Raw genomic sequence first — 25,310 nt, forward strand, 5'->3', positions numbered from 1 at the left:
AAAATGGTTTTCCGTGGTTTCCCATTTTCACACCAGGCAAATGCTGGGGCTGTACCTTAATTAAGGCCACGGCCGCTTCCTTCCAACTCCTAGGCCTTTCCCATCCCTTCGTCGCCATAAGACCTATCTGTGTCGGTGCGACGTAAAGCAAGTAGCAAAAAAAATTATTATTATTATTATTATTATTATTATTAAGCTATAGCGCTGTTCGCACATCACTACTGTTTCAGTGGGAAGATCACATGCCATGCAGTGGCGTACTGCTAATTTAACCTTTGTTTTCCAGAGTGAAAGGAACTGCTCTACACTCAGGATCATACCTTCATCATGACTGCCACCACTGTAGAGAAGCTTGGTTCGATGCTCCAGAGGTTTGGAGTAGCGGACTACATAGTATTTACACTGATGCTGCTCATATGCGCTGTTATTGGAGTTTACTACGGGTTCTTCAACAAGCAGGTGACAGCAGATGACTACTTGGTGGGCGGCCGGAAGATGAAGATCTTCCCCGTCTCGATGTCTCTTATAGCCAGGTACAAGACCATTATTATTATTATTATTATTATTATTATTATTATTATTATTATTATTATTATTATTATTATTATTATGTGTATCTGTTCATGGGGCTGATCTCGAGAACTACGGAGCGCATTTTGTTGTGGCTTTCATCGTTGTACAGAGCCTTTATGGAGGAAGTTTTACTACATAACATAATAATCTATGGCAACAGGGAGCGAGGCCTTGCGTAGTTCGGTGCCTCCTGTACTCTGTCAGCTCGCTCCTGCGCTGTCACTGTAAGGGCGATAAGCATTCACGTCCTGCAGAAATATTGAGGCGAATAAATAACTTACTTCGATAAAGGTTACGGAGCTAATGTGAACTAATGGTGTCTAATTTTAACGTTCAAACAATAATAACATTGAGGAGTAGGTACGTAAACACACAATTTTTGTAGAGCTCTTTATATTTATGTACTTGGGATCTGTCTGACGGTTTAAGAATCGCCAGTGAAGACAGCTCTTGAAGTCCTGCACTAAACTGGTCACTTGTCGGCCACGTTTCCCGTAAATTATTGTTTTTTGCACCCAAACCTTCTCTGCACAACGGTGCGTGGTTCTCGAGATTAACCTTATGGAGACTTTATTTTGAGATTTGTTCTGAAGGAAGCCTTGACACAGATAATGTAACTCCGGCTGTTCAACACTAATTATAACATTCAGTCCAGTTATTCCTAAACTGTGGTCCGTAATAAAAATAATGTAAGTTGTAAGTACTTGAAGGGCGAAATTTCATTGTACACACACAATTCATAGATCATTATTCTAAATTTAGGAACATACGGTATGTCTTCACTGTTATATAGCTTACATACCCACGGCATTGTTCGGAACAAAACAAGAAACTACCCACAGGGCGTTCGAGCTTCCTATGGGAGGCGCGTGAATTCCTCGCAAGTTCGATTCTAATTTCCAAATCTATGAAATGAAAACTCTTTATTTGTTAGTTCTTATATTTATTTAATTTACGAATGAAAGTAGGCCTACACAACAGACAACAGTTGGATGGACACGTCTATTTATTGAGATAAAGACTCGTGTTTATGTCAAAGACATGTAGAGGATCACGTTTGGAAGTATCTTTACAAATTTTAAAATTAGTTTTCCGTTATAAAATTCTAAATGATATAAATTATTTAAATAATATCAAATCATTGAAATTAGAATATTATTATAGTAATTAAGTGATATTAAAATCCATGTGAAATATTTGAATGTGCGAATCTCTAATAAAAATAAATATTTGTGCTTGTGACGACTGTATCGTATTTCTTCAAATATATCAACATAATTTCTCCGCAAGTTGTATTTGACATAAAATTAAATATTTTGAAATAATCTAATTTGAAATATCAACAGAAAGTCACTCATGAATAAATTATCTGTCAAACGTATTGCACTTGAGTGAATAACTAACGACAGTTACATTTCAAACAACAACGAAGATAAACACACACATTACATAAATAATCCAAGTCACCAACATCCAGGAGTTCTCCACCTAAATGACAATTCATATCGACAATCACTTGGACTAATATTCATACAGTATATAGCAATACGATGATGGATCAATTTCCCAATTATGTTCTCGTTCTCGAAGTCCTTGATTCAATTCATGGTGTAAAAGCTGCTGGAATAAAATTTCTCTCAAAAGGTAGTCTACTATAGCTAATGATACAACTTTCTACACAACATTATTCCTCAATAAGTAAATGTTATCGGAAGAAATTCTCCTCAACTCATTCAAATATATTCTTAAAGAAAATGAAAATGAAAACCTACAACCAGTTTTCCAGACATTGACCGGGTCAGGAATGGAATGAATGAAGCCCCCATCTTGCGGCGAGGATAGGAATTTTGCCGGCTACCGAAGTCTGTCGCACTCCTCTGAGGCAATGATTAATGAAATGATATTGGACTGTGTTGCTGGAATGAAAGATGACAGGGAAAACCGGAGTACCCGGAGAAAAACCTATCCCGCCTCCGCTTTGTCCAGCGCAAATCTTAGGGCCTACATGGAGTGACCGTGATTTGAACCACGGAACCCAGCGATGACAGGCCGACGCGCTGCCGCCTGAGCCACGGAGGCTTAGACGGGCTACTAGTACCGTATTTATTCGCACACACCCATTAATTACACATTAACTCACGAACACCCACCTATACTTCATTTTCATCATTTTGACGACACTATTTAATATAACGTTCTCAATTCATCATTTCAACATCCTACCTCATTTAAATAATTGTGCGCTGACTAAAACCATATCAGTATACTCTTCCTAATTAACACATCGTCAAGAACATATCATCAATCCTTCCAACGACCTAAGTTATACGAACGTGACATGAAATTCTGAACTATCCTCACCCCTAATTTAACACCACAGACCACAATCAATAGTCACACCTAGTAGGCCTACTTGACTTTGATTACCATCTCAAGATTGACTAATTCGTCACTCATTCTTCTTCAAGTATTTTTATTAAAGAATTCAAATCATATTATTACTCCAGCCCGGCTGTCAAGATTTTCACACCCGTTTGTTTCCACGCTCGCGGCCTTCTCGGGAAGGATGTCGTCAAACGGTGCTCAGTTTTGACACCCTCTGTACTTAGGATCTAAGGAGTGAGTGGTGCTTCGATAGCTGGAGGGACAAGCAAAGGCGTTCTGGGGGCATAATCCCCCAGGTTAGAAGCTGCGAAGCGACCCTAGGCCTCTGCTTTCGTGTGGAAACACGATTGGTCTGGACTGGTTCTTCCCATGCGGACGGTTAGGATAGGACCTGGATAAGACCATTGGTCGGAGTTGGTAGCGGTAGATCACGTGCCTCTTCACATTGGCCAATAGTAATGCAAGTAGCTACTTCACAAATTAAAGTGGCGTGTAACAGTCTTCATTAGGTTCTTCGGGAGGGATGGTGGGTTCCTGGACATCACAATGAACTCATCTTTCCTCTGAGATGCCCTCCAAGTAAGATTTCATTAATTTCCACTTAAAAGAACATTACAAATAAGATGACAGCCGAGCTGGCGTAATACCCAAATCACTGATTTGACGCGAAAAGAAATAAATTGCAACAACGAATAATGTTATAGATATTACTGAATTAATTCGCGATGATATTACCAAATTTAATGAATCCATGTCGTTTTCTGTGTTACTGTCCTTCTGCGTTCGTGAACTGTCATCCCTTACCTTAGTATCGAAGTCTCATTATGGTTACAGTTATAATCCTCGTACACGGTCTTTTCATCTGAAACTTACCGAAACAATGTTATTCATTTGCAATTTGCAACATTTTGTTCTTATATCATGTTACACACACTTACCTTTTAAGCTTGACAAATCGTGACAAATCATCAATAAAATCAGCTGATCTTACATTACCAGACTTGCTTAATACACAAATAACCTCAACTGTAATGTTATTACCTAAGATAGTCACCTATATTTCTTTCAGTTGACTTATTTTGTATGTTCCTTCGACGTTCTCAGAAATTATTTCATAGTATATTTTTCCCAATTACCGACATTAAACATGAACAATATCAGTATAATAATAATAATAATAATAATAATAATAATAATAATAATAATAATAATAATAATAATAATAAACGCACAAAGAGATATCATAATCTACACATAACCGTTCCTTTAGCAGATGTTACTTAAATTCCATGACGCCTGTCTTCTTCAGTCAGCATTGTTGGCCATGTCGGAAATCTGATATGGTGAAAGGTTATAACAAGTTGGCAGTATCATGTCATCTCCCACACGCTACAAATTCTAAATAGGAAATACTTCGTTTAATACTTCCCGTGAAAATATACCTGTGTGAGTGTGCCTTGTCTGCTCTCACACAATGAAGAGGATGATATCCGGTTGAAGTGACTACGCTTTAGAAACCTGCACCATCCGTCCCATTGATCCAACAAGTTTCTAGATTCAGACTGTTGTAAATATTAGCCAAGTGTCACAATATTTCATAATTTCTAAGCATACACTGTATAAAGTATCTTTAGGTAAATGAAGTTACATTTAAATTTAAAGGAAAGTAAATATTAGTCCTAGATTATACGAATACAATCAAACATGGTAACATTGTAAAATTCAGTTTTTTGTTCACTGAATGCAGTATTATGATCCTAAGGGGGTCTCAAACACAAAACGTTTGGGAAACCCTGACATACACTGTTAAGAGCAGAGCTTCCTCTCTCGTTGCTAGTCGAACAAAGAGTGCAAGGTGGTGTAATGCTCCGTCATTGGCGTGTTGGCCGCTAACGTTTGAGAAGTACTTGAAAAACAACTGTTCCTTCTCGTTTCCAGCTTCATCTCAGGGATCACCCTCCTTGGCACGCCCACTGAGATATACCTGTATGGAACGCAGTATTTCTATATTGTCTTCGGCGTGGTGCTCATGGGCTTTGCCATGACCTACGTCTACCTGCCCGTGTTGCACGACCTGCAGCTCACATCAACGTACGAGGTACGTCACATGTTATCTTCTTTTGAAAGTTATATCAACAAGAATTGACATCTTAAAAGATTTTCCAATCGTGAAATAATTTATCTTTTTGTTGATACTATCCTTTCTATGGTAAAATTAAATTATGGTTCTGTAAGGCGAACTTCCACCTGTTGAAATAACTTGACGACTGCCATATTCTCGTGCCAGGCCAGAGCAGTCTCAGTCTCATGGAGGATGCTGAGCAGTGACATTCAGAGCAATAGTATTTTCTGGTCCAGAGTAAAAGCAACGAAAAAACTAACTCACTGCTCGTCAATGCGATGGTGCTGATATATGAGGGTCCACTAAGCTTTCGGGCTGTAGACCCAACAGAGACACGTAGCTTACTTCTTCCGCCAGACATTACGAGAATATTAAATGGTTTATGGTTGTAGCGAGATGCTGGGCTAAAGATGTAGTTTTTATCACAAATTACTCCACTTCAAGGACTTGACTTTCGACTTTATTAGGAGAGACCCTCAGCTGGCAAACCCTGCTATGTTTTTGTTACTTTAGGCTACAGTTTCCATATACAGTGATACGAGTGGAACGTGACTACTGGCTGCATGAGTAGCGACATCTCAGCGCATTTGATTGCAGCCACAAGTACGGGCCATTCCACGCACGGGACTTCCCTAGCCATACCTGTCAGGAGTGTACCGTGAAAACCTCCGCCGCCGGGGGTGGGATGCTCTGGCGTGCGAAGTGTTGAAGATTCCGACAGCTAGCTCGGACGGTAAGAGCGCAGCGTCAGCAATCCTCTCCTCGCAGTCTGTTCAAACAGCGCCATTTGACTCTCGAAGAGTGACAAGTGAGTCGAGGTACGGATTGGTGCACAACGATGACAGCGTACAGAGACAAAGGAGCCCTCCTTCCAGGGCAGACAGAGGCGGTATCCTCGTACTGGGACTTGAAGAAGAGACTGCTACAAGTTTGGGCGGCATTAAGCCCTGATTATATCAAGAATGTTATCGCCAGTATGCCAAATCGACCGGAATAGTCCTAAAACATCAAGTTGGATCTACAAAGTACTGAATGTTGTGAATTAGGCGAGCTTATGTTGCTTTTTCTATGATGACCGAATATTTTTGAGGCGGTATTGGAATTATTGCTTTTATTTAATGTACAACAGGGCGTACTAGTGACTGTCAGAAGAGTTTGACTTAATGTCTGCATAACGTGTTATTGTTTTACTACATGTTTCGTTGTATTATAGTGTAAGAATAGCTACCCAATGAAAGAGTGTGAAAAATCAGAGTGACCGAATATTTACGGGAGTATCTGTACATTTAGAAAAACGTTGCAGAAGCTGAAAGTTAACAAAAGGCGCTGAAACTGATCAGATTTCTGAAGCCAATGAGTTGAGGCTTAGTACAATATTTATAGTATTTAAGTGGTTCCTGTGTGCACGAAGCAACTAAAACAAGTGAATGGGGACTTGCTGCAGTGTACAAGGGAATGGCTGATAAACATCTTGAGTTGTGCTGGAAAGCGTTCTTTCTAATTATACAGGTTGTTAGGTGTATACGTGCAGATATTAAGCTAGTCGGCAAAGAAAAAGACATCTCACAATATATGCTATGTACTTTTTATCTTGTCCTATTAGTTTGCCCATAACTGAGCCAAATATTTCAGGACCTAATGTGTTTTGAACGGCCGTAGCAGGATATGCCGGTTACGTCATTCTGTCCACGCGTAGTGGAAGTACAGTAGCAGAGTCTAGGGCTTGTTGAACCTGTTTCTTATCGCAGGCCAACGCATGTTGTTGTGCACTTCCCCTAAAGGCTTGGCAAGTAGGAGAGCTTGACTCACGTGCCAGGCCACTTGCTGTACTCGAAAACCGGTCTAGGGTACTCTGTGTGAAATGTACACAGGATCCTTACAGTGACCTCGAAGATACGCACCAGCACATACGTGCGAATAAAGTATTGTGTAGTTGTGTGTGATTTATAAGACGTCAATGGCATTACTCAGTGATCAAAGCTGACAAAATGAAAGGAAATAGTTAATAAGTAAATGAAAAATGAGCGCAACATTTCTGTGCTGTTATTGCGACAGTCTACGATGAATTTCTGACAATAGACAATGCGAGTTGTCTATGCTTATTCATAAACATTTCAGGTCAATGAAAGGACGGTGGACACTGAATGAAAAGGCTGTAAGTATTCAGTCATATTGTTATTAATGAGACAGATTTCAAAAACCGTAGTTGCAACCATGCGTGAAGATTGCTCGAAGGAAAAAATAGCTACTGTGGATTTTGCTAGATGCTTTACGTCGCACCGACACAAATAGGTCTTATGGCGACGATGGGACAGGAAAGGGCTAGGAGTGGGAAGGAAGCGGCCGTGGCCTTAATTAAGGTACAGCTCCAGCATTTGCCTGGTGTGAAAATGGGAAACCACGGAAAATCATCCTCAGGGCCGCTGACAGTGGGGTTCGAACCTGCTATCTCCCGAATACTGGATACTGGCCGCAGTTAAGCGACTGCAGCTATCGAGCTCGGTCTACTGTGGAATTGCCGCCGGGCATTTCTAATAGAAGGCTTATTCTTCTTTTCCTAATCTGTTTACCTTCCAGGGTTGGTTTTCCCTCGGACTCAGCGAGGGAACCCACCTCTACCGCCTGAAGGGCAGTGTCCTGGAGCGTGAGACATTGGGTCGGGGGATACAACTGGGGAGAATGACCAGTACCTCGCCCAGGCGGCCTCACATTCTATGCTGAACAGGGGTCTTGTGTAGGCCTTGCGGGGGAATGGGGAGATTGGAAGGGATAGACAAGGAAGAGGGAAGGAAGCGGCCGTGGCCTTAAGTTAGGTACCATCCCGGCATTTGCCTGGAGAAGTGCGAAACTACGGGAAACCACTTTCAGGATGGCTGAGGTGGGAATCGAACCACCTCTACCCATTTGACCTCCCGAGGCTTAGTGGACCCCGTTCCAGCCCTCGTACCACTTTTCAAATTTCGTGGCGGAGCTGGGAATGGAACACGGGCCTCCGGGGGTTGGCAGCTAATCACACTAACCACTGTACCACAGAGGTGGACAGAAGGCTAATTACTGGACAGTAAGTGCCGATAGGTAATGAAACGGACCCGTTTAATTAAAACTTCCGTAATAATAATGTTACTACTACTACTACTACTACTACTAATATCTTTACGTTCCACTAACTAATTTTCACGGTTTTCGAAGACGCTGAATTGCCAGAATTTTGTAAAGCAGTACTTTTTTAAATGCAAGTAAATCCACAGACACGAGACTGGCGTATTTCAGCACCTTCAAGTACCACCGAACTGAGCCGCCATCGAACCTGCCAAGGTGGGATCAGAAGACCAGCGCTCTATCGTCCGAGCTACGCAGACCGGCATTGGAGCTTAGAGTAAGTTGATCGTGCGGTTAGGGGCGCGCAGCTGTGAGCTTGTATTCTGGTGATAGTGGGTTCGAACTCCACTGTCGGTAGCCGGGAAGATGGTTTTCCGTAGTTTCCCATTTTCACATCAGGGAAATGCTGGAACTGTACCTTTATTAGACTTCGAAGCTTCCTTCCCACTTGTATCCCTTTTCTCTCCCATCGTCGCCGTAAGACCTATTTGTGTCGGTGCGACGTAAAACAATTTGTAAGTACATGCTTCGGAAATTTCGGAGACATGTCTGCAATTATAATATTAATAATAATTCGGACCTGTTAAAAGTTCACTATTTTCTTTAGTGTTTTCTGACAGATTACGAGCTACGAATTTGAGTGGGGCGATTAACTTTTATTTTCATAATAGTCAGTAATAATAGACTAACACAGTTTTTATTATAGTATTGTTAGTGGCTTTTCGACAGATGCAAGCTAATCGCACGGCCAGCTCGCCCAATAATAATAATCATAATAATAATAATAATAATAATAATAATAATAATAATAATAATAATAATAATAATAATAATAAATCTTCACGTGCCAATGGAGACACGCGGTGTCGGAATTTTGCCCACAGGTATTCTTTAACGTGCCCGTAAATCTACCGATCAGAAGCGGTCGTATTTGAGCACCTTCAAATACCAGCGGACTGAGCCAGGATCCAGCCTGCTAAGTTCATGAAACCAGTGCTTGAACCGTCTGAGCCACTCAGCCTGGCAACGTTTATTTTGATACGTTGAATAGGCACTGCAAAATCAGCAGTAAGCTAGAAGGTTCTCATTTACATTTAAACATGTTCTCTTCAGTTGTAAGCACGAAAGGAAGGTACGTTTAATTAATTTATGTTTATAACATGTCCCGTACTGGTATGAAGTAAAAGGTTCGATGTCTTTTGACATTTCAATTCCGATACTACTCACTTTGAAATTCTATCCCATGCATTCTTTCGTTGACGTAATAAACTTTATTTACGTACACGTCAACACGGGTTGTTTCTGCATACGGCGAGTTGGACTCCCAAAAGACCATGATATTGAAATCGCACTGTGGGAGAATATTCCACGTAAGCAGTTCGACAAAAGCACTAGGCCTGTCACATGCCGGTTGTCTGTTGTTCCTAGCGATTGAAATGTGGCTGGACGGGTTCCCCACCCCTACACGAAACCGGTCTGTCTGTCTTTGACCTGAATAACAGCTGTCAGAGATGCGAATCATCGTCAGTACTAGTACGCGAGTTACTTCGTAGTAGTAGTAGTAGTAGTAGTAGTAGTAGTAGCATCAGTAGTAGTATTTGAATAATGCCAGTGTATGAATACCACGAATACCATTATATGCTGCTAGTGTATCGTGTGGCAGAACAGAACACGGGTCGCCCTTCATGAATCTATCGGGAAAGGCTTCCAGCAATTTATATTTTGTTTCTTATTCCCTACGAGTTAAAACAGAGGACACTATGCGTTTTTAAGGGTCGATGACATTAAGACAGCAATCATCATCATCATCATCGTCGTCGTCGTCGTCGTCACGTATAAATATTTAATAAAATAATCGTTTTATATTCATCATTACTGAAATAGGAACTATAAGTTAACATTTAACTTAAGAAGATTGCCTAGAGTGTTTTGTTAATTTACAAAAGAAAGTTTAACATTTCCTTTAATGCAATCTGTATGTTTTTGTTTTCTAAACTGTTGTACTGTAATGTTTAACATAGGTACATTATGTTGTTCACAGGCGTTTCGTGTACGTTCATAAATCCGTACTTTTCTATTCGAGATAGTCTTGTTACCGTCCACCTGGAATTACGGAGCCCGTACTGTATGTTAGTTCATTATTTTGCTACAACAGTGTGTTACGAATGCGACTGTAGTTCCCGCGACCACGCCACTCTTATGTTTGTGTCACTAATGTGCACTTTGTTCAGCTGTGTGCTGCTTGACTATGTGGCTCTCGTTACCTTCTTCTTCCTCTTCTTCTACTGTAGCCTTATGTCTTAACAGGTATACTGTATTCTACCGACATCATCTCAACACGCAGTAGCGTAATCTGCTGCGATTTATCGAGCTCGAAAGCTGCAGTCGCTTAAGTCCGACTCCATGGCTAAATGGTTAGCATGCTGGCCTTTGGTCACAGGGGTACCGTGTTCGATTCCCGGGAGGGTCGGAAATTTAACTTTAATTGGTTAAATTTGCTGACACGGGAACTGGGTGTATGTGCCATCTTCATCATCATTTCATCCTCATCACGACGCGCAGGTCGCCTACGGGAGTCAAATCAAAAGACCTGCATCTGGCGAGCCGAACTTGTCCTCGAACACCCCCGGCACTAAAAGCCACACGACATTTCATTTCAGTGTGGCCAGTATCCATTATTCGGGAGATAGTGGGTTCGAACCCCACTCTCGGCAGCCCAGAAGATGGTTTTCCGTGGTTTCCCATTCTCACATCAGGCAAATGGTGGTGCTGTAACTTAATTAAGGCCACGGCCGCTTCCTTCCCTGTCCTAGCCCGTTCCAGTCCCATCGTCGCCATAAGGCCTATCTGTGTAGGTGCGACGTAAAGCCAATAGCTGCTGCGATTTGTTATTAGCACCATCATAATAAAATGTAATATAGTTGTGGCGGAGTCTTCTTAGATATGTTCGACATCTGTGGATTGTGTATAATTTGATAACTCATCTGTACTCATGAAAGCGACCGTCGGCCTGGCGTTCAGGTTAATAGCTACATGTCTCTAACGTGTAACCTTGTTTATGTTTCTTATATTTGTTGATGTGTATGTTTGATGTTTAAACACAATACGAGATTACAGCTGACTCATCCCCACGAGCTTGACCTGGTTCTCGTTTTACGCATAGTAATCTGTAGGTAACTACTGCGACCGATGCTAACTCACGTGACATACACTTCATATTGTTTCCTCTTAAACCGCACATATTTTACTATTTTCTTCCACGTATTTCAGCTTTTAATGACCTAATAATAATAATAATAATAATAATAATAATAATAATAATAATAACGTTAAGTGCTTTACGTCCCACTAACTACTTCTACGGTTTTCTGAGACGCTGAGGTGCCCAAATTTAGTCCCGCACGAGTTCTTTTTATGTACCAGAAAATCTGCCGACACGAGGCTGACCTAGTATTTGAGCACCTTCAAATACCACCGGACTGGGCCAGGTTCGAACCTGTAAAGTTGGAGTCAAAAGGCCTGCACCTCAACCGTCTGAGCAACTCAGCCCGGAAGGAGGCACGAAATGTAAGTACGTTTAATTTATTTAGTTGTATAACATGTCCAATATTCCTTTAAAACTAAACGTTCGATGTGTTTCGATAATTCAATTCCGATGCTACTCATTTGGGCATCCCATGACTGCTTTCGTTGGCGTAAGGACCTGCCATCTTTCTTCTACCTTTACGCAATGCACAACGGGGATCTACTGTATTTCACGTCCCGGCGCGCCTATCCCAACCAAAAATTATATCACACGCTCGTACAGGTCCCGCACCGATTCAGGTTTTCAGGTCATTTTCATACTCACAAGACCACGGGGCTGATGACGACACATATCCCAATCCCTTAAAGGACATAATAGCAAATGAACCAGTATTAACGCTGAGAATTCGGTACATCTCCAGGGTCCGAAACCGATGACCAGGGTCGTCTGAAGCACCTAAGACAGAAACTGAATACTGACAACTACGAAACCAGTCTGGCGAGAATGTAACGTAACAAGGCATACGCTACTGTAGTAGCCACCTTCAGCTGTTATCGTAGCTCAGTTGCTCTTAAACATAAAACCAGTTTGACAAGTATGTTACGTAACATCTCGTGCATTGCATAGGTGGTGTTCAGCTGTTGCACGTAAACATAAACAGAAACCAGTTTGGCACGCATGGCGCGTGACTCGCCTGTTCTCAAAGGGAAGCTATTCATTCACAAGAACAAGGCATACTACCTATTCTAAAAACATCGTATCTCTTTGCTCTCGAAAATAACTTCCGAGAATTACTAAAAGTTTGATATATAGTGGTTCGTCACATCGTTCTCTATTGATAGAAGAAATATCTGCAGGTATACACCTAACATCCTGTATAAGGCAGGTTGACTTCATAGACAGCAAGATACAGCAGGAACTCAAATGGACTGTACTACTACTGCCCTATTCAAGGCTTTTGATAGGGCAGATCATGGAAGTCTATGAAGGCTATTGTACTAGGGTTATGTAGCGCAAATGTATCGCCTAAATGTCACTGTAATATTTGTACCAAATGTGACATAATAATTGGTTTTACACCAATAAAGTAAAAAATCCGCGGTAAATTAAGAAATACCGTCGTTACTAGAGAAATACCTAGAGAAATATGTATACGTACTTACGGGCCGTAGACAGGACTCCTTTATGTTGTATTCCGCTGCTCGTGCCGTCTTTTGTTTCTTTCTTGAAGTCACACAGTCGCGAAGCTCCTTAGTGATGAAATGGCATCCTGTTGACAAGCGGAACGACACCAGCGCTCGTAGCGGCCAGCAAGCCGGTACTGTTCTCTACACAACATCGGATTGTACCTTCCCGTAAATTATAAACATTGCAACTACCTGAACAACTATTTTAATAGTAAATTTTACAAAACACGCTGATAGACTAGACTATTTATTGCTACAGCATGGAAAGCCTTGTTAAGATTAGCCATTTTCAAAGACCTTTTATTGAACTGAATTTGGTTAAGATCTCAGCAACCTAAGTGACTGAATTTTAGGTACTTTGTGTTTTTACTATGGCACTGAAAACTTTCATTACAAATTTTGATGATGTAATATAATCTTAGTTTCACAGATAATTTCAATAGCAACAACTTAGTACCTTCACAGCATTCCTGTGGAAAATTAGGTATTTCCGTTAGGGAGTTACGAACAGTGTAGCACACAGAAGCTTGTGAGCATTCTCCTCAAACACACAGGAAAGCCTATGTTCACACATCGTTACACATAGTCAGGCCACCAAAAGCACTATTATGTTCATAAATCTTAACACTATCATCTAAAGAATCTGTCTTATGTTCTAGAAACTGTCTGCATGTACTACAATCGTGAACAGAGAGAAACTGTTTTAACAAGTAACCGAACACATATTTTATGCTATTTAACTCACCAAAATCTTTTGACAGTTCGACATTCGGAACATCAATAACTGATTGAACATTTACACTGTTTAATAATGTTGACAATTTAAGTTTATGAGCACTTTTTATGTCCAACATTAATTGGTCCCTACTGAATACCTCACAGTTGCTACTCTCTTTTGAAGTGTTGTTAAATAGTTGACTGAATGTAGCACTGTTGGATGCAGAAATGAACTGTTTTGGAGATGGATTGGATCAAAACCCTCCTTTCTGCCTTATTATAGAGAGGAAACGTTCCAGGCGATCCTGGTTTATTTCTCGCATTAACAGGTATCCATTATCATTATCCAGCGATTCATTATTCAATATTCATTCTCAACCTTTATACACTTTCTCCCATTTGTTACATCTTTATTGTACACATCCACAAATCTCCAAGATTCTACAAATTAATGAATATTGAATTTTCACGACCGCATTGTAATCGAAACAGACTTTCAACGTATTAGGTCGTGTTACGTACATGTAGTACGTGTTGAAGAGATGTTAAGTACAGAACAAAAATGGCCAGCCGGACACCAGTGGGAGAGCAACCGACGCGAAATCGGGAGGTTGTGGGTTCGGATCCCACTGGTGTCCGGCTGGCCATTTTTGTTCTGTACTTAACATCTCTTCAACACGTACTACATGTACGTAACACGACCTAATACGTTGAAAGTCTGTTTCGATTCTACAAATTCTTTAAGACGAAGGAGCACTTCGAAATGCTCAGAATGGCATATGATGACATTTCTCAACATAACTAGACCTTTAAGACTATAACAATTAAAAATCTCTATATATATATAAAATAATAGTTTTGTCTGTACATTGCTCAGAATTTGAAAATAATGGTATTTCTGTATCGGCCATGTTCATAGCAACAAGAAAATGCACTTTTTACTTTTCCGTAATTTCTGTCTGTCTGTCTGTCTGTCTGTCTGTCTGTCTGTCTGTCTGTCTGTCTGTCTGTCTGTCTGTCTGTCTGTCTGTCTGTCTGTCTGTCTGTCTGTCTGTCTGTCTGTCTGTCTGTCTGTCTGTCTGTCTGTCTGTCTGTACACGCATCACGAGAAAACGGTTGAAGAGAATTTAATGAAAATTGGTATGTGAAGTCGGGGGATGAGCCTGTACAATCTAGGCTATAAATCATTTTACTCACGCTGAGTGAAATGGTAGTTTAGGGTAAGGGCTAAAATTGAATTTTCAACTATTTATGTTATTAGTGGTCTAATGAAAATCGGTATGTGAAGTCGGGGGATGAGCCTCTACAATCTAGGCTATAAATCATTTTACTCACGCTGAGTGAAATGGTAGTTTAGGGGAAGGTCTAAAATTGAATTTTCAACTATTTATGTTATTAGTGGTCGTATTGTAAAGAAAATGGGTATGAAAAGTTGGGGAATAAGTTGCTACAATCTAAGCTATCAAAAATTGTAATCACGCTGAGAAAAATGGTAGTTTAGGGGAAGGCCTAAAATTTAATTCTCAAGTATTGTTGTTATTAGTTGTCCTATCTTGATGAAAATCGGTATGCAAAGTCAGGAAATAGGTCGCTATAGTCTAGGCTGTAAATTATTTTATTCACGCTGAGTGAAATGGTAGTTTAGGGGAAGGCCTAAAATGTAATTCTCAAATATTTATTAAAGGTGTAATCGATGAATGCTACATAACTAAGGTTATATAGTATTAAATTTCCTATTATTCATGTCTTATACATTGTTACCGTAATGGCTATGATCACAAAGATATTCATGAATTTGGATTTTTGTTACTAAGTCCATACCAGCGCCGAGTAACGAGAAAATGGGTAAACAGTATTTAATGAAAACCGGTATGTAAAGTCGGAGAATAACAAACTACAATTTATGGTATAAAATATTTTACAAATCACAGAGTCGAAAGAAAACTAAATGTGAAGGCCTACAATATAGAAAGCTCATAACATTGATCAACAATAACATTACATTGACCATTGTTTGTAGTGATGTGCTTTGTGTCTTCTCTTGCCCCTCATCTCCGGTGGATAGGATTACTGCTGCGTACAGAGTAATTTTTTTATTTGATTTACGTTGCACCGACATAGATAGGTTTTATGGCGACGATGGGATAGCAAAGGGCTAGGAGTACCTTAGGCCTTAATTAAGGTACAGGCCCAGCATTTGACTGGTGTGAAAGTGGGAAATTACGGAATACCATCTTCAGCGCTGCCGACAATGTGGTTCGAATCCACTATCTCTCGGATGCAAGCTCACAGCTGCGCACCGCTAACCACACGGTCAACTCGCCCAGTCGTACAGAGTATAACAGCCTGTCTGAATATTGATGGGTACCAGCTGGGAAGTTAGATAACTTTCTTCTTTAGCATGCCATTCCCCTGGTTTATAAATTTTCTGATACTAGGGTACGTAACACACTGGATCATCATAGCATTCGGGCTATTCAATCCCTACTCTGAGGCACTGATTGGAATGAACAGTGTGCATATTTAGCGGAATAATGGCAGATGAGTGTTCATGGCAATATGCGGCCTGGTCATCCCAACTCTGGAACTTTGGACTATTAGATTGGCACCGCAATCTAACCGCAGCACTGTTCGTTAAAAGTGATAAAACGTGCGGCTTTCTATTTGATCGAGTACTTTATGATAGCATTACTTTTAATCGCTACATTCATACTTACGTTTTTGTAATGACCTATGTTGATTTTAGGTTAGGAAAACCACAAAGTCAGTCTTTCTGAGAATCCCGTAGCGAAGCATGGGTACATCAGCTAGTATTAAATAAATCATTCAACTTCTGGCAAAACTCTGCAGTAGGCAAGGCTGACACCTGCCACAAGTGTTTGCCACAGAGTGGCTTAGCACACGACAAGTGGTACTAACTTTCATTTTTGAAAAAGGTGGCAGCTCTACAGATTTTTTTGTAAGCTTTGGTGCAAGTTTATATTTTCTTTTAGTGTCACTTTCATACAAGTCTTTGACATATTGCCAAGATTCAGTTCCTACTTCACCACTTTCTAAGCTTTACACCACATTATATTTAAATGAATTATTCCAAACATTATTTTTATTAAATGAGGTGTGTCATAAAAGAAATAACTGTTGTTATCACCAACTGTTATGTATGGCTTTGACTCAGTAATGCCCAAATACTTTCTCCACTCCATAAAATTAGGGCCTTGATCACATACACAAGTCTTAACAGTCAATCCTATTTCTTTCAGTTTATCTACAACAGTAAAAACTAAGTTTTTCAAATGCTTGGCACTTATTCTATCCTGAGTAAGACAATATAATAACGGCTGCCTGAACTTGATAAAAAACCCATTTATCGCCATAACAAATGCACTATTTGCAACTTTTGGTGCACGTTCATCACCTAAATCTTCAAACCCTATGATACTGTCACTAGAAGGATCATATGCCATGTTGCACATTAATGACATTTCATCCATTGAAATATTAATTAATCCTTCATGTTCTGGAAAATATTTTGCTTTTTCTTTCAGTAGTTCAAAAATACCTTCATTTAATCCACTTCTGCAGTGTTCGTACAGAGGGGAGATCAAAGTACTGACCCAGAAATCGGTAGCCTTCCGGACTACAGTATAATAAGTTTAGAGCGAAAAACTTCATTTCCTCATTCCATCTAACTCCACACTAATGTTTTTGTGGTTTCCTAATTTGGTGTAACAATACATTAAGTGGCTCCTTCGTCAGGTATTTAGAACCTATACATTTCAGTTTTTCTCTGTCCGAGAGAACACTTTTCCTAGCTACTTTATGCTTTCTACCTTGACATTTGCATGTGCATGTACACCTCTTTAGCTCCCTACACCTCCGCCGCAAACGAACCACTTCAGCTGACATATTTGCACTTCTTCTTCAGGCTATCAATAATTTCATTCAATTTATGTATTTCTTCTGCTGCTGACACTCCCACTGGATTACTCGATACAGATGGTGCAATGTGTGTTCTCTCAACACCTCTTGACTGCCTGCAAGATAATTTCTTCTTTTTTGACATGGGTCCATCATCTCTAATCAATAACGCTCGCTTTAAGGAAATCCGTGGAGGTTTATTTGGAATGTCGAATACGGTTGAATCTGCATTCCACACTAATCTATTCTTCTGGACTGACATAAACTGGCCGTCTTCAAAATGATTCGAGCATAACTTTATGTTATTGTACAAATAATTCACATCTTTCTTCATTAAATCAGCCCTCCTACTATTTACAAGCCATTTTCTACACCTGAAAATTAAAATATCGCTAAGTGTTAGAGGGAAAGATTGGGTTAAAACGTTATTTAATTTCATAATTGGGTGGGTTTCCCCCACTGAGTTATACTTCTGGATAACTGAGAAACCAAAAGCCTACTTATTTGAACTTACATCTTCACAATATTGGTCTATTGTACGAAAATGTAAACCGTAGCCAATAAGCCTTGCCTTACCTTTCAGCATCTTTAGGAAGCCTTCTTGTTATTGGAGCAGTTAACTGCACTACACACATCTCATTTCGTGAACACCGTCTTAATTTAACAGAAAATGAATCACTTGTAATGGAACTACCTCACACTAACCTTGCAAATTATACACAACTTACACATCTCAGCAGACCAGGCGCTTGCTTGCCACGTGGAGCGCTGGAGTCACATGGATGAAAAAAATGAACCAAGCTTCGCGACTTTGTTTATTAGACTGTGGTCCAGGGCTTGCACCGACGAATGGGAGTGCTATGTCGGTAAATTGTCATTATCTTTGTCCATATGACTAGCGCGGGCAGTACAAGCAGCAAAATAGCATGATCCCTGGACCAATAAATATATTACTTGTTTGTTGAAAGGAAAATCGCATGATCAATGGACCAACAAATATATCATTTAATGAATGAGTTAGGGCACAAAACGAATGAACAACAAATATGGATACATACTTTACTACATTACAACTTTTTTTTCTGCTACGTCGCAGCTCTTCCCTACGTGTTTTGTTTGCCTAACACTTTCGTGTGTGATGTCTTTGCTCACTGAAGTTGTTTGAATTATTTAGGTGTCGTTTTCTTCGCGTTACTCATTCGTTTTTTGCCCTAACTCATTCATTAAGTGATATATTTATTGGTCCAGCGATCATGCTATTTTGCTGCTTGTACTGCCCGCGCTAGTCATGTGGACAAAGATAATTATAATTCACAGACATAGCACTCTCATTCGTCGGTGCAAGCCCTGGACCTCAACAAAGAAACAAAAGACGGTACGAGCAGTGGAATGAGCAACATAAGAAAACGACACCTAATTAATTCAAACAACTTCAGTGAGCAAAGACATCACATTCGAAAGTGTTAGACAAACAAAACATACGGAAGAGCTGCGACGTAGCAGAGAAATAGGTGTAAGGTAGTAAAGTATGTATCCATATTATTCCCTGCAAGTAAAATATTTCGTAAGATTTCTTAATTTACCGCAGATTTTACACTTTATTTGAGTAAAATGAATTATTACATTCTATTTGGGACAAATATTAGAGTGATATTTCGCCGATAGCTTTGCCGTACGTAACCTTGTACTAGACAAAAGTGTGGTCGACTGAGTGGCTAAATTTGTATAAAATATACTCATAAGAGTACTGTTTTCTTTACAAATGATCTGTTTCTCTTGCAGTACTTGGAGCTGAGGTTCAACAAACAAGCCCGCCTCTTCGGCTCCGTGCTGTTCGTCATCAGCTCGGTAAGTTACCTCCCAGCGCCACAGCCTTGGTTCCTAATCAAGTGCACTATTTGAGAAGGAGGCCTCGCGTGACGGGAAGTGGGGACTACTGTACTTTATTTCATTCCATTGCCGTCTGAAAGTCCCGACTGGTGAGCAAGACGCGGAAGAGATTACCTCGGCGATGCGCGGTGTCACCGAGAAGGTCTTTTCTTACATCGAATAGCAAATTTATAAATCAGAATACGACTCGAAGATCGATTGTCCTTGAAATAGTCTGCTGACAACACGAGCCAACTGTGTACACACATGGGAAAGTGAAATAAACACTCATCGGGACTCACTTTGCCTATTGTTACTTATATATTCTTAATTTAGTCTGATAACTAATGTTTCCAACTCTTATACACTGAGTATCCAAAAGTCACGGGAACGTGTGTCCCATTAGAAAATGTGCCGTGTATGACCCCTGAGCGTTGTGGATAGCTGAGCAGTGTCGTGAAGATGACAACGCATCACTAGTTAACCGACTTTGAACGTAGGATGATCATCGTCGCACAGCGCATTGCGGCGATTACACGCGAATTCTCGTTTACGGGGTCAACAGTGTTGAGGATGGATCTTCAAATCGCGCGTATACCGCCGCACGGAAAGACCACAGGTGTTTAACGAACGGGCATCACGTCGCCTCCGTAGAGCCATCCTGGGCTACTGTGAATCAAATCACCGCCCAGTTGAATGCTGGGAGTCAGGAACCAATTTCTACCAGGACTGTAAGGAGGCAACTGCACCGCATAGGCTTGTACCGTTTCCATCATCCTGATGACGAGAAAACGAAGGTGTTACAATATTTACGTTTGCCATGCACGGTAATGAGATCACAGAGATTATGTAATTGAGCCATACATCTAAGAAAAACGGATATAACTGGTTAAATAGGCCATGATTTCATAATATATAAAATACGGACGCATAAAATCAAGGAGGCCATGAATGTGACGGCAAAGATGTTCATCTGGCGAATCAAGTATGCCTAGGTCACGAAATTAGACATAAAGATATAAAGGATCCATGCGGCCGTGATAAAAAATAATAGAAAGTTTTAAAAATTGTTAAAAAAAAGTTAGTGAACAATAAAAAAAATGTACGCAAAACTTCGAAGCAAGTTCATCCACGAAGAAAATAGTCCTCGCGGGAAGAAGAAGAGAGATATATACAGAGCAAGAGCTAAAGATCCAGCACATTGAAGAATTTTTTTAAGTTACTCCGATATCCAACCTAATATCGAGGCGGATAAGCAGAAGAAATTGAATAATATTTGGACAGTAGTCGGAATACAAACTGAAGGTCGCCGCGAAATACCAAAACAAATTAGACTTCTCATATGCTGAATGTCTGAATGAAAAACTAAGAGCTAATTCGATAATTTACTTGTTAAAGTCTGTTACGAGAAAATTGACATTGATTTTCTGCTATAATAACCTGCTACAAAACTATAATCTAGCTTCTTTGTAGTACATTTTGAAGGCTATGGTCGTGACATGAATTACGATGCTGGAAATGTTTCTTTCACATGTGACTAACGGCTACAATATGAGAGGCTAAATCGGAGATGGGGCCGACTTTCTGACGTAGACCGCCCAGCTGTTCCTGCTAGCCCGAGTCTTGAGTCTACCGCTTGATGATGACGTAACGGATGATGGAGACTATCTACGCATCCCTAAGATGACAACATCGGAGCCTAACCCAGTCATTTAACATCGGCAGTCGCAAGTTAAGTTCCAAAGAATTATTTTATATTCTTGAAATTTATGTGTCGTAGACGTAGTATATAAATACTTGCAGTAAACGTTGGAGTGTAGCTTGTTACGCAGTTCTTCATGATGAAATTTCAGTCGATACTATCTTCGCAATGAGATTATCCTAGTTGATTTATTATTACGGGAGTAGGTATTCCTCGAGTGTATATAATCAACGTCATGATGTACGAATGATTAAAGTTAAACAAGGAGAGATTTCAAATGATGTTTTCAACCATTATGGAAATGAAACGACGTACACAATGTGATATATTCCAGACGTAACGTTTTAAAGAAGATAATTAATTTCTGAGTTGTTTATACTTGGTTACTATTACGATGCGACTACATGTGAGTAAATATTAACTTATTTAGTTTATACATGTGTTTCGTTTACAGAATAACGTGATCATATGTATTATAAGTGAGATTTAACAAGACAAAGACATTGAATACCACTGAGGATTGGACAACACCGGAAGGCACCGTACAAAAGGTGGACAAATTCAAGTACCTAGGAGAATTTATAACAGGAAGGAATAGGAGTAATGAGGGAATAACAGAGAGGATAAAGAAGATGCGATCAGCCTTCTGTATGACCAGAGATATATACAATAAAAAGAATATATCTACAGACGCAAAGATCAGACATTACAAGGCAACGGTGAGAAATGCTGTATTATATGCTGCTGAGACAATAGCACTAGGAAGAAATGGTGCGGAACAACTAGAGAAAGAAGAGAGAAAAATATTGAGGAAAATACTAGGCCCTAAGAGAGGAGGTGAGAGATGGATGAGGAGACCCAGGGAAGAACTATACCGGAACATGAGGACAATCTCAGAAGAAATCAGACTGAAAAGAGCACGGTTTGCGGGACATGTAATCAGGATGAATATGGATAGAATGACGAAAAGAGTATGGGAAACAACAGCGAGGACACGAGGAAAGACAGGAACCAAGTGGGTAGTTGAACTCCGGAAAGATTGGTCAGAATTGGGGATCAAGGTGGAAGAAAAGGAAAATTGGAAAAGCAAGTACATACCGACTAATATGCCAGAGATCAATGATAGGGATGGATACAGGAAAAGGATTGAGAGTCACCAGTGGAGTAGACAAGAGAAGAGGATACTGAATATCTCGGAAGAAGAGCGGGAGAGAAGAAGAGAAAGGATGAAGAGGTTCTGGGAGGAGAAGAAGAAAATGCAATCCGTGAAGGAGCTGTCCGTGGTCCTACAGAGGCCGTAACGCAAGAAGAAGAAGAAGAAGTGAGATTTAACCCAGAAATGCACCGCTGTAGTATATTAACGATATGTTGAGATGATTTGCCGCCTAGATGGAAGTGATTAATGTTTATGTAGGAAAGTAAGGATTTGAACGTCGTGTTGATGAGGTTATACGTATAATTATTCGTTGAGATTGTGGCAGATTTTAGAAGGCAGTGAAAGACAAGAGACAAAAGAAATAACAGAAAAAAAGAAAGTAGGAACCCGATATCGCGAATTCATTAAGATGATGTTTTTTTTTGCTTGTAAAATCTTATTGTTGTATATACAGCAGTGTGAATAAATGCATTAAATATTGATTAGTGACCAAGAGTTATAAGCAGTAACATTGGTGACCTCCGACGTGATACAATAACGGCAAGTTTTCGAAGTGTAGTGAAGTGAAACATAAAGAAGCCACCAATTAAACAACAGCACTGTTACGTGAGTAGAAGTTCTCAGTCGCATTCATTTCATCATCCTGTGATGAATATCAGTCTTAGGCCGTAGACTGTGTTGTAAATTGTGTATTCAGAAACATATACAATAGGAACTAACCCCGAAATGGCAACCCAGGAAAACAAAGATATTCCAACCGTAGGCTGCGAAGCGAACAAGGTTAGCATAAAAATTCCTCCGTTTCGGTCTGAGAAGCCCGAAATTTGGTTTTTCCAAGTAGAAGCCCAGTTCAACATTAATAGAATCACATCCGAAGAAACCAAATTTAATTACATAATTGCCCAACTCGAACCAAAATATATCGAGAATATTTGGGATATAATAACAGGGCCATGAATAAGAAATGATGTGCGTAAATGGGCTCAATCTTGCATTAGTTGTCAACAAAACAAAGTGACAAGGCACACTAAGTCTCCAGTTGGAAATTTCGAGCAACTAGATGATAGATTCAAAGTGGTTCATGTAGATATAATTGGACCCTTGCCACCATCAGAGGGAAACATTTACTGCCTTACTTGCATTGATCGATTCAGCAGTTGGATGGAAATCATTCCAATGGCCAATATCACCGCCCAGTCAGTAGCAAGTTCATTCTACAACAATTGGATAAGTAGATTTGGAGTTCCAGAAGTAATTGTTACGGACCAAGGGAAACAATTTGAATCAGAATTATTTAGAGACTTAACAAAGCTCTGCGGAGCGAAGGTGCAACATACAACTTCGTACCATCCCCAGGCTAATGAAAAAATAGAACGGCTACATCGTACTCTCAAAGCAGCAATTAGAGCACACAAGGACCCCAGATGGACTCAGAGCCTACCGACAGTTCTACTTGGTCTACGAGCAGCCATTCGAGAAGACTCCAACTACTCACTTGCAGAAATGATGTATGGAACCACCATCAGACTTCCTGGAGTGTTTTTCGAACATTCAGTGCAGTTACAGTGCAATCTAGATACCTCTGTGACCCAACTCTGGGATCACATAAAGCATCTTAAGCCTGCTAAACCTAGAACAGTGACATCCAGATCTACATTTATTCACAAAGACCTCTCTTGTAGTTCACATGTGTTCTTGAGGACAGACAAAGTTAAAAAATCCCTCGAGCCACCTTATGAAGGACCGTTCCGAGTGGTAAAGAGGCAGGACAAATATTTCACCATCAGTATCAAGGGCAAAGATGTAAACGTTTCCATTGATAGACTCAAACCTGCTTATATTCTAGCAGATGAAGAAACAGAACGAGATACAGTGAGGAATCCTAATCTACCTCCTATAACAGCCCCTGTTTCCGAAAAATACCATGCCAACCAGAAACAGGAAAATACCTTCCAGGACAGAGAACGAGTCAAGACTACACGTAGTGGTAGAGTGATAAGATTTCCTACCAGATATAGGGACATTAATGACTTCTTAGGTTAGGTTAGGTTAGCCTTTTGTCATGTACAGTTCATAAAAGTTTTCATCTTCTGTTAACCTAACTTAGTTACTGGCAGGAGAGTGATGTAGCAGATTTTAGAAGGCAGTGAAAGACAAGAGACAAAAGAAATAACAGAAAAAAAGAAAGTAGGAACCCGATATCGCGAATTCATTAAGATGATGTTTTTTTGCTTGTAAAATCTTATTGTTGTACATGCAGCAGTGTAAATAAATGTATTAAATATTGATTAGTGACCAAGAGTTATAAGCAGTAACAAGATATATTTATGGTAATGAATGACGCGATATTATAATGTTAAATATTGGTATATGGAAAGATAAATATACTTATGAATTTTTGGTAGTAAATGCGATGTGTTACTAACCAATAATGTTATTTAACGTATGCGGCATGATTTTAAAATAGTAATGCAAGATATGTTGGGTTAATGATACATGTATACAATGAAATACGTCGCAGAATTCGTATGTTGGTTACCGTAAATTGTCTTCAGATTAAATCTCCAAATAAATAAGGGTAAACTTGTTGTCTTCATGGAGAATATGTCAACGTTGTAATGAATGTTATTTGCTGTTTGGTCTCAAGGATATACTTTAATGGATAAAGCGTCTTCATAATTTAAATCTCTACCACAATAATTAAATAAATAATGTTACTAAATATATTCCTACGAATTTTAGGGTACTTGATTGGACATAAGTGCAACCATAAATCATGATAGGTATAATTTCTGATAGAATTACGATAATAACTGATCATTATACGATACCTACATCTAATTTTACGAGGTAATATGATTATTTTTACCAAATGACATGGTCAAACTGACCAATATTTTTCATTTAATGATCGATATATGTTCGAAATAGCTATTTTTGAGCTATTACATTTTGAACTTACTTGCAACTGCTGATGCTACAATTTTGGGAGAAATATATTTTGTTCAGTGACAAAATACGAATTAAATACCGACGAAAATAAGCATTAAAAAAAC

The 25,310-nt window shown here is 39.7% G+C and overlaps 1 protein-coding gene across 1 annotated transcript in view; it reads left to right on the forward strand.

Moving 5' to 3' along the window:
- The first annotated feature begins 327 nt into the window (after window positions 1-327).
- LOC136875457 (sodium-coupled monocarboxylate transporter 1-like) overlaps window positions 328-25,310 on the forward strand; it is a 185,046-nt gene continuing 160,063 nt past the window's right edge. The window contains exons 1-3 of the mRNA XM_067149006.2: window positions 328-533; window positions 4,897-5,056; window positions 19,310-19,375. Coding sequence (XP_067005107.2) covers window positions 328-533; window positions 4,897-5,056; window positions 19,310-19,375 — 432 coding nt within the window. The remainder of the gene's footprint in view (window positions 534-4,896; window positions 5,057-19,309; window positions 19,376-25,310) is intronic.

Source organism: Anabrus simplex, chromosome 6 (genome assembly GCF_040414725.1).
Source record: "Anabrus simplex isolate iqAnaSimp1 chromosome 6, ASM4041472v1, whole genome shotgun sequence".
In the NCBI taxonomy this organism is placed as follows: domain Eukaryota; kingdom Metazoa; phylum Arthropoda; class Insecta; order Orthoptera; family Tettigoniidae; genus Anabrus; species Anabrus simplex.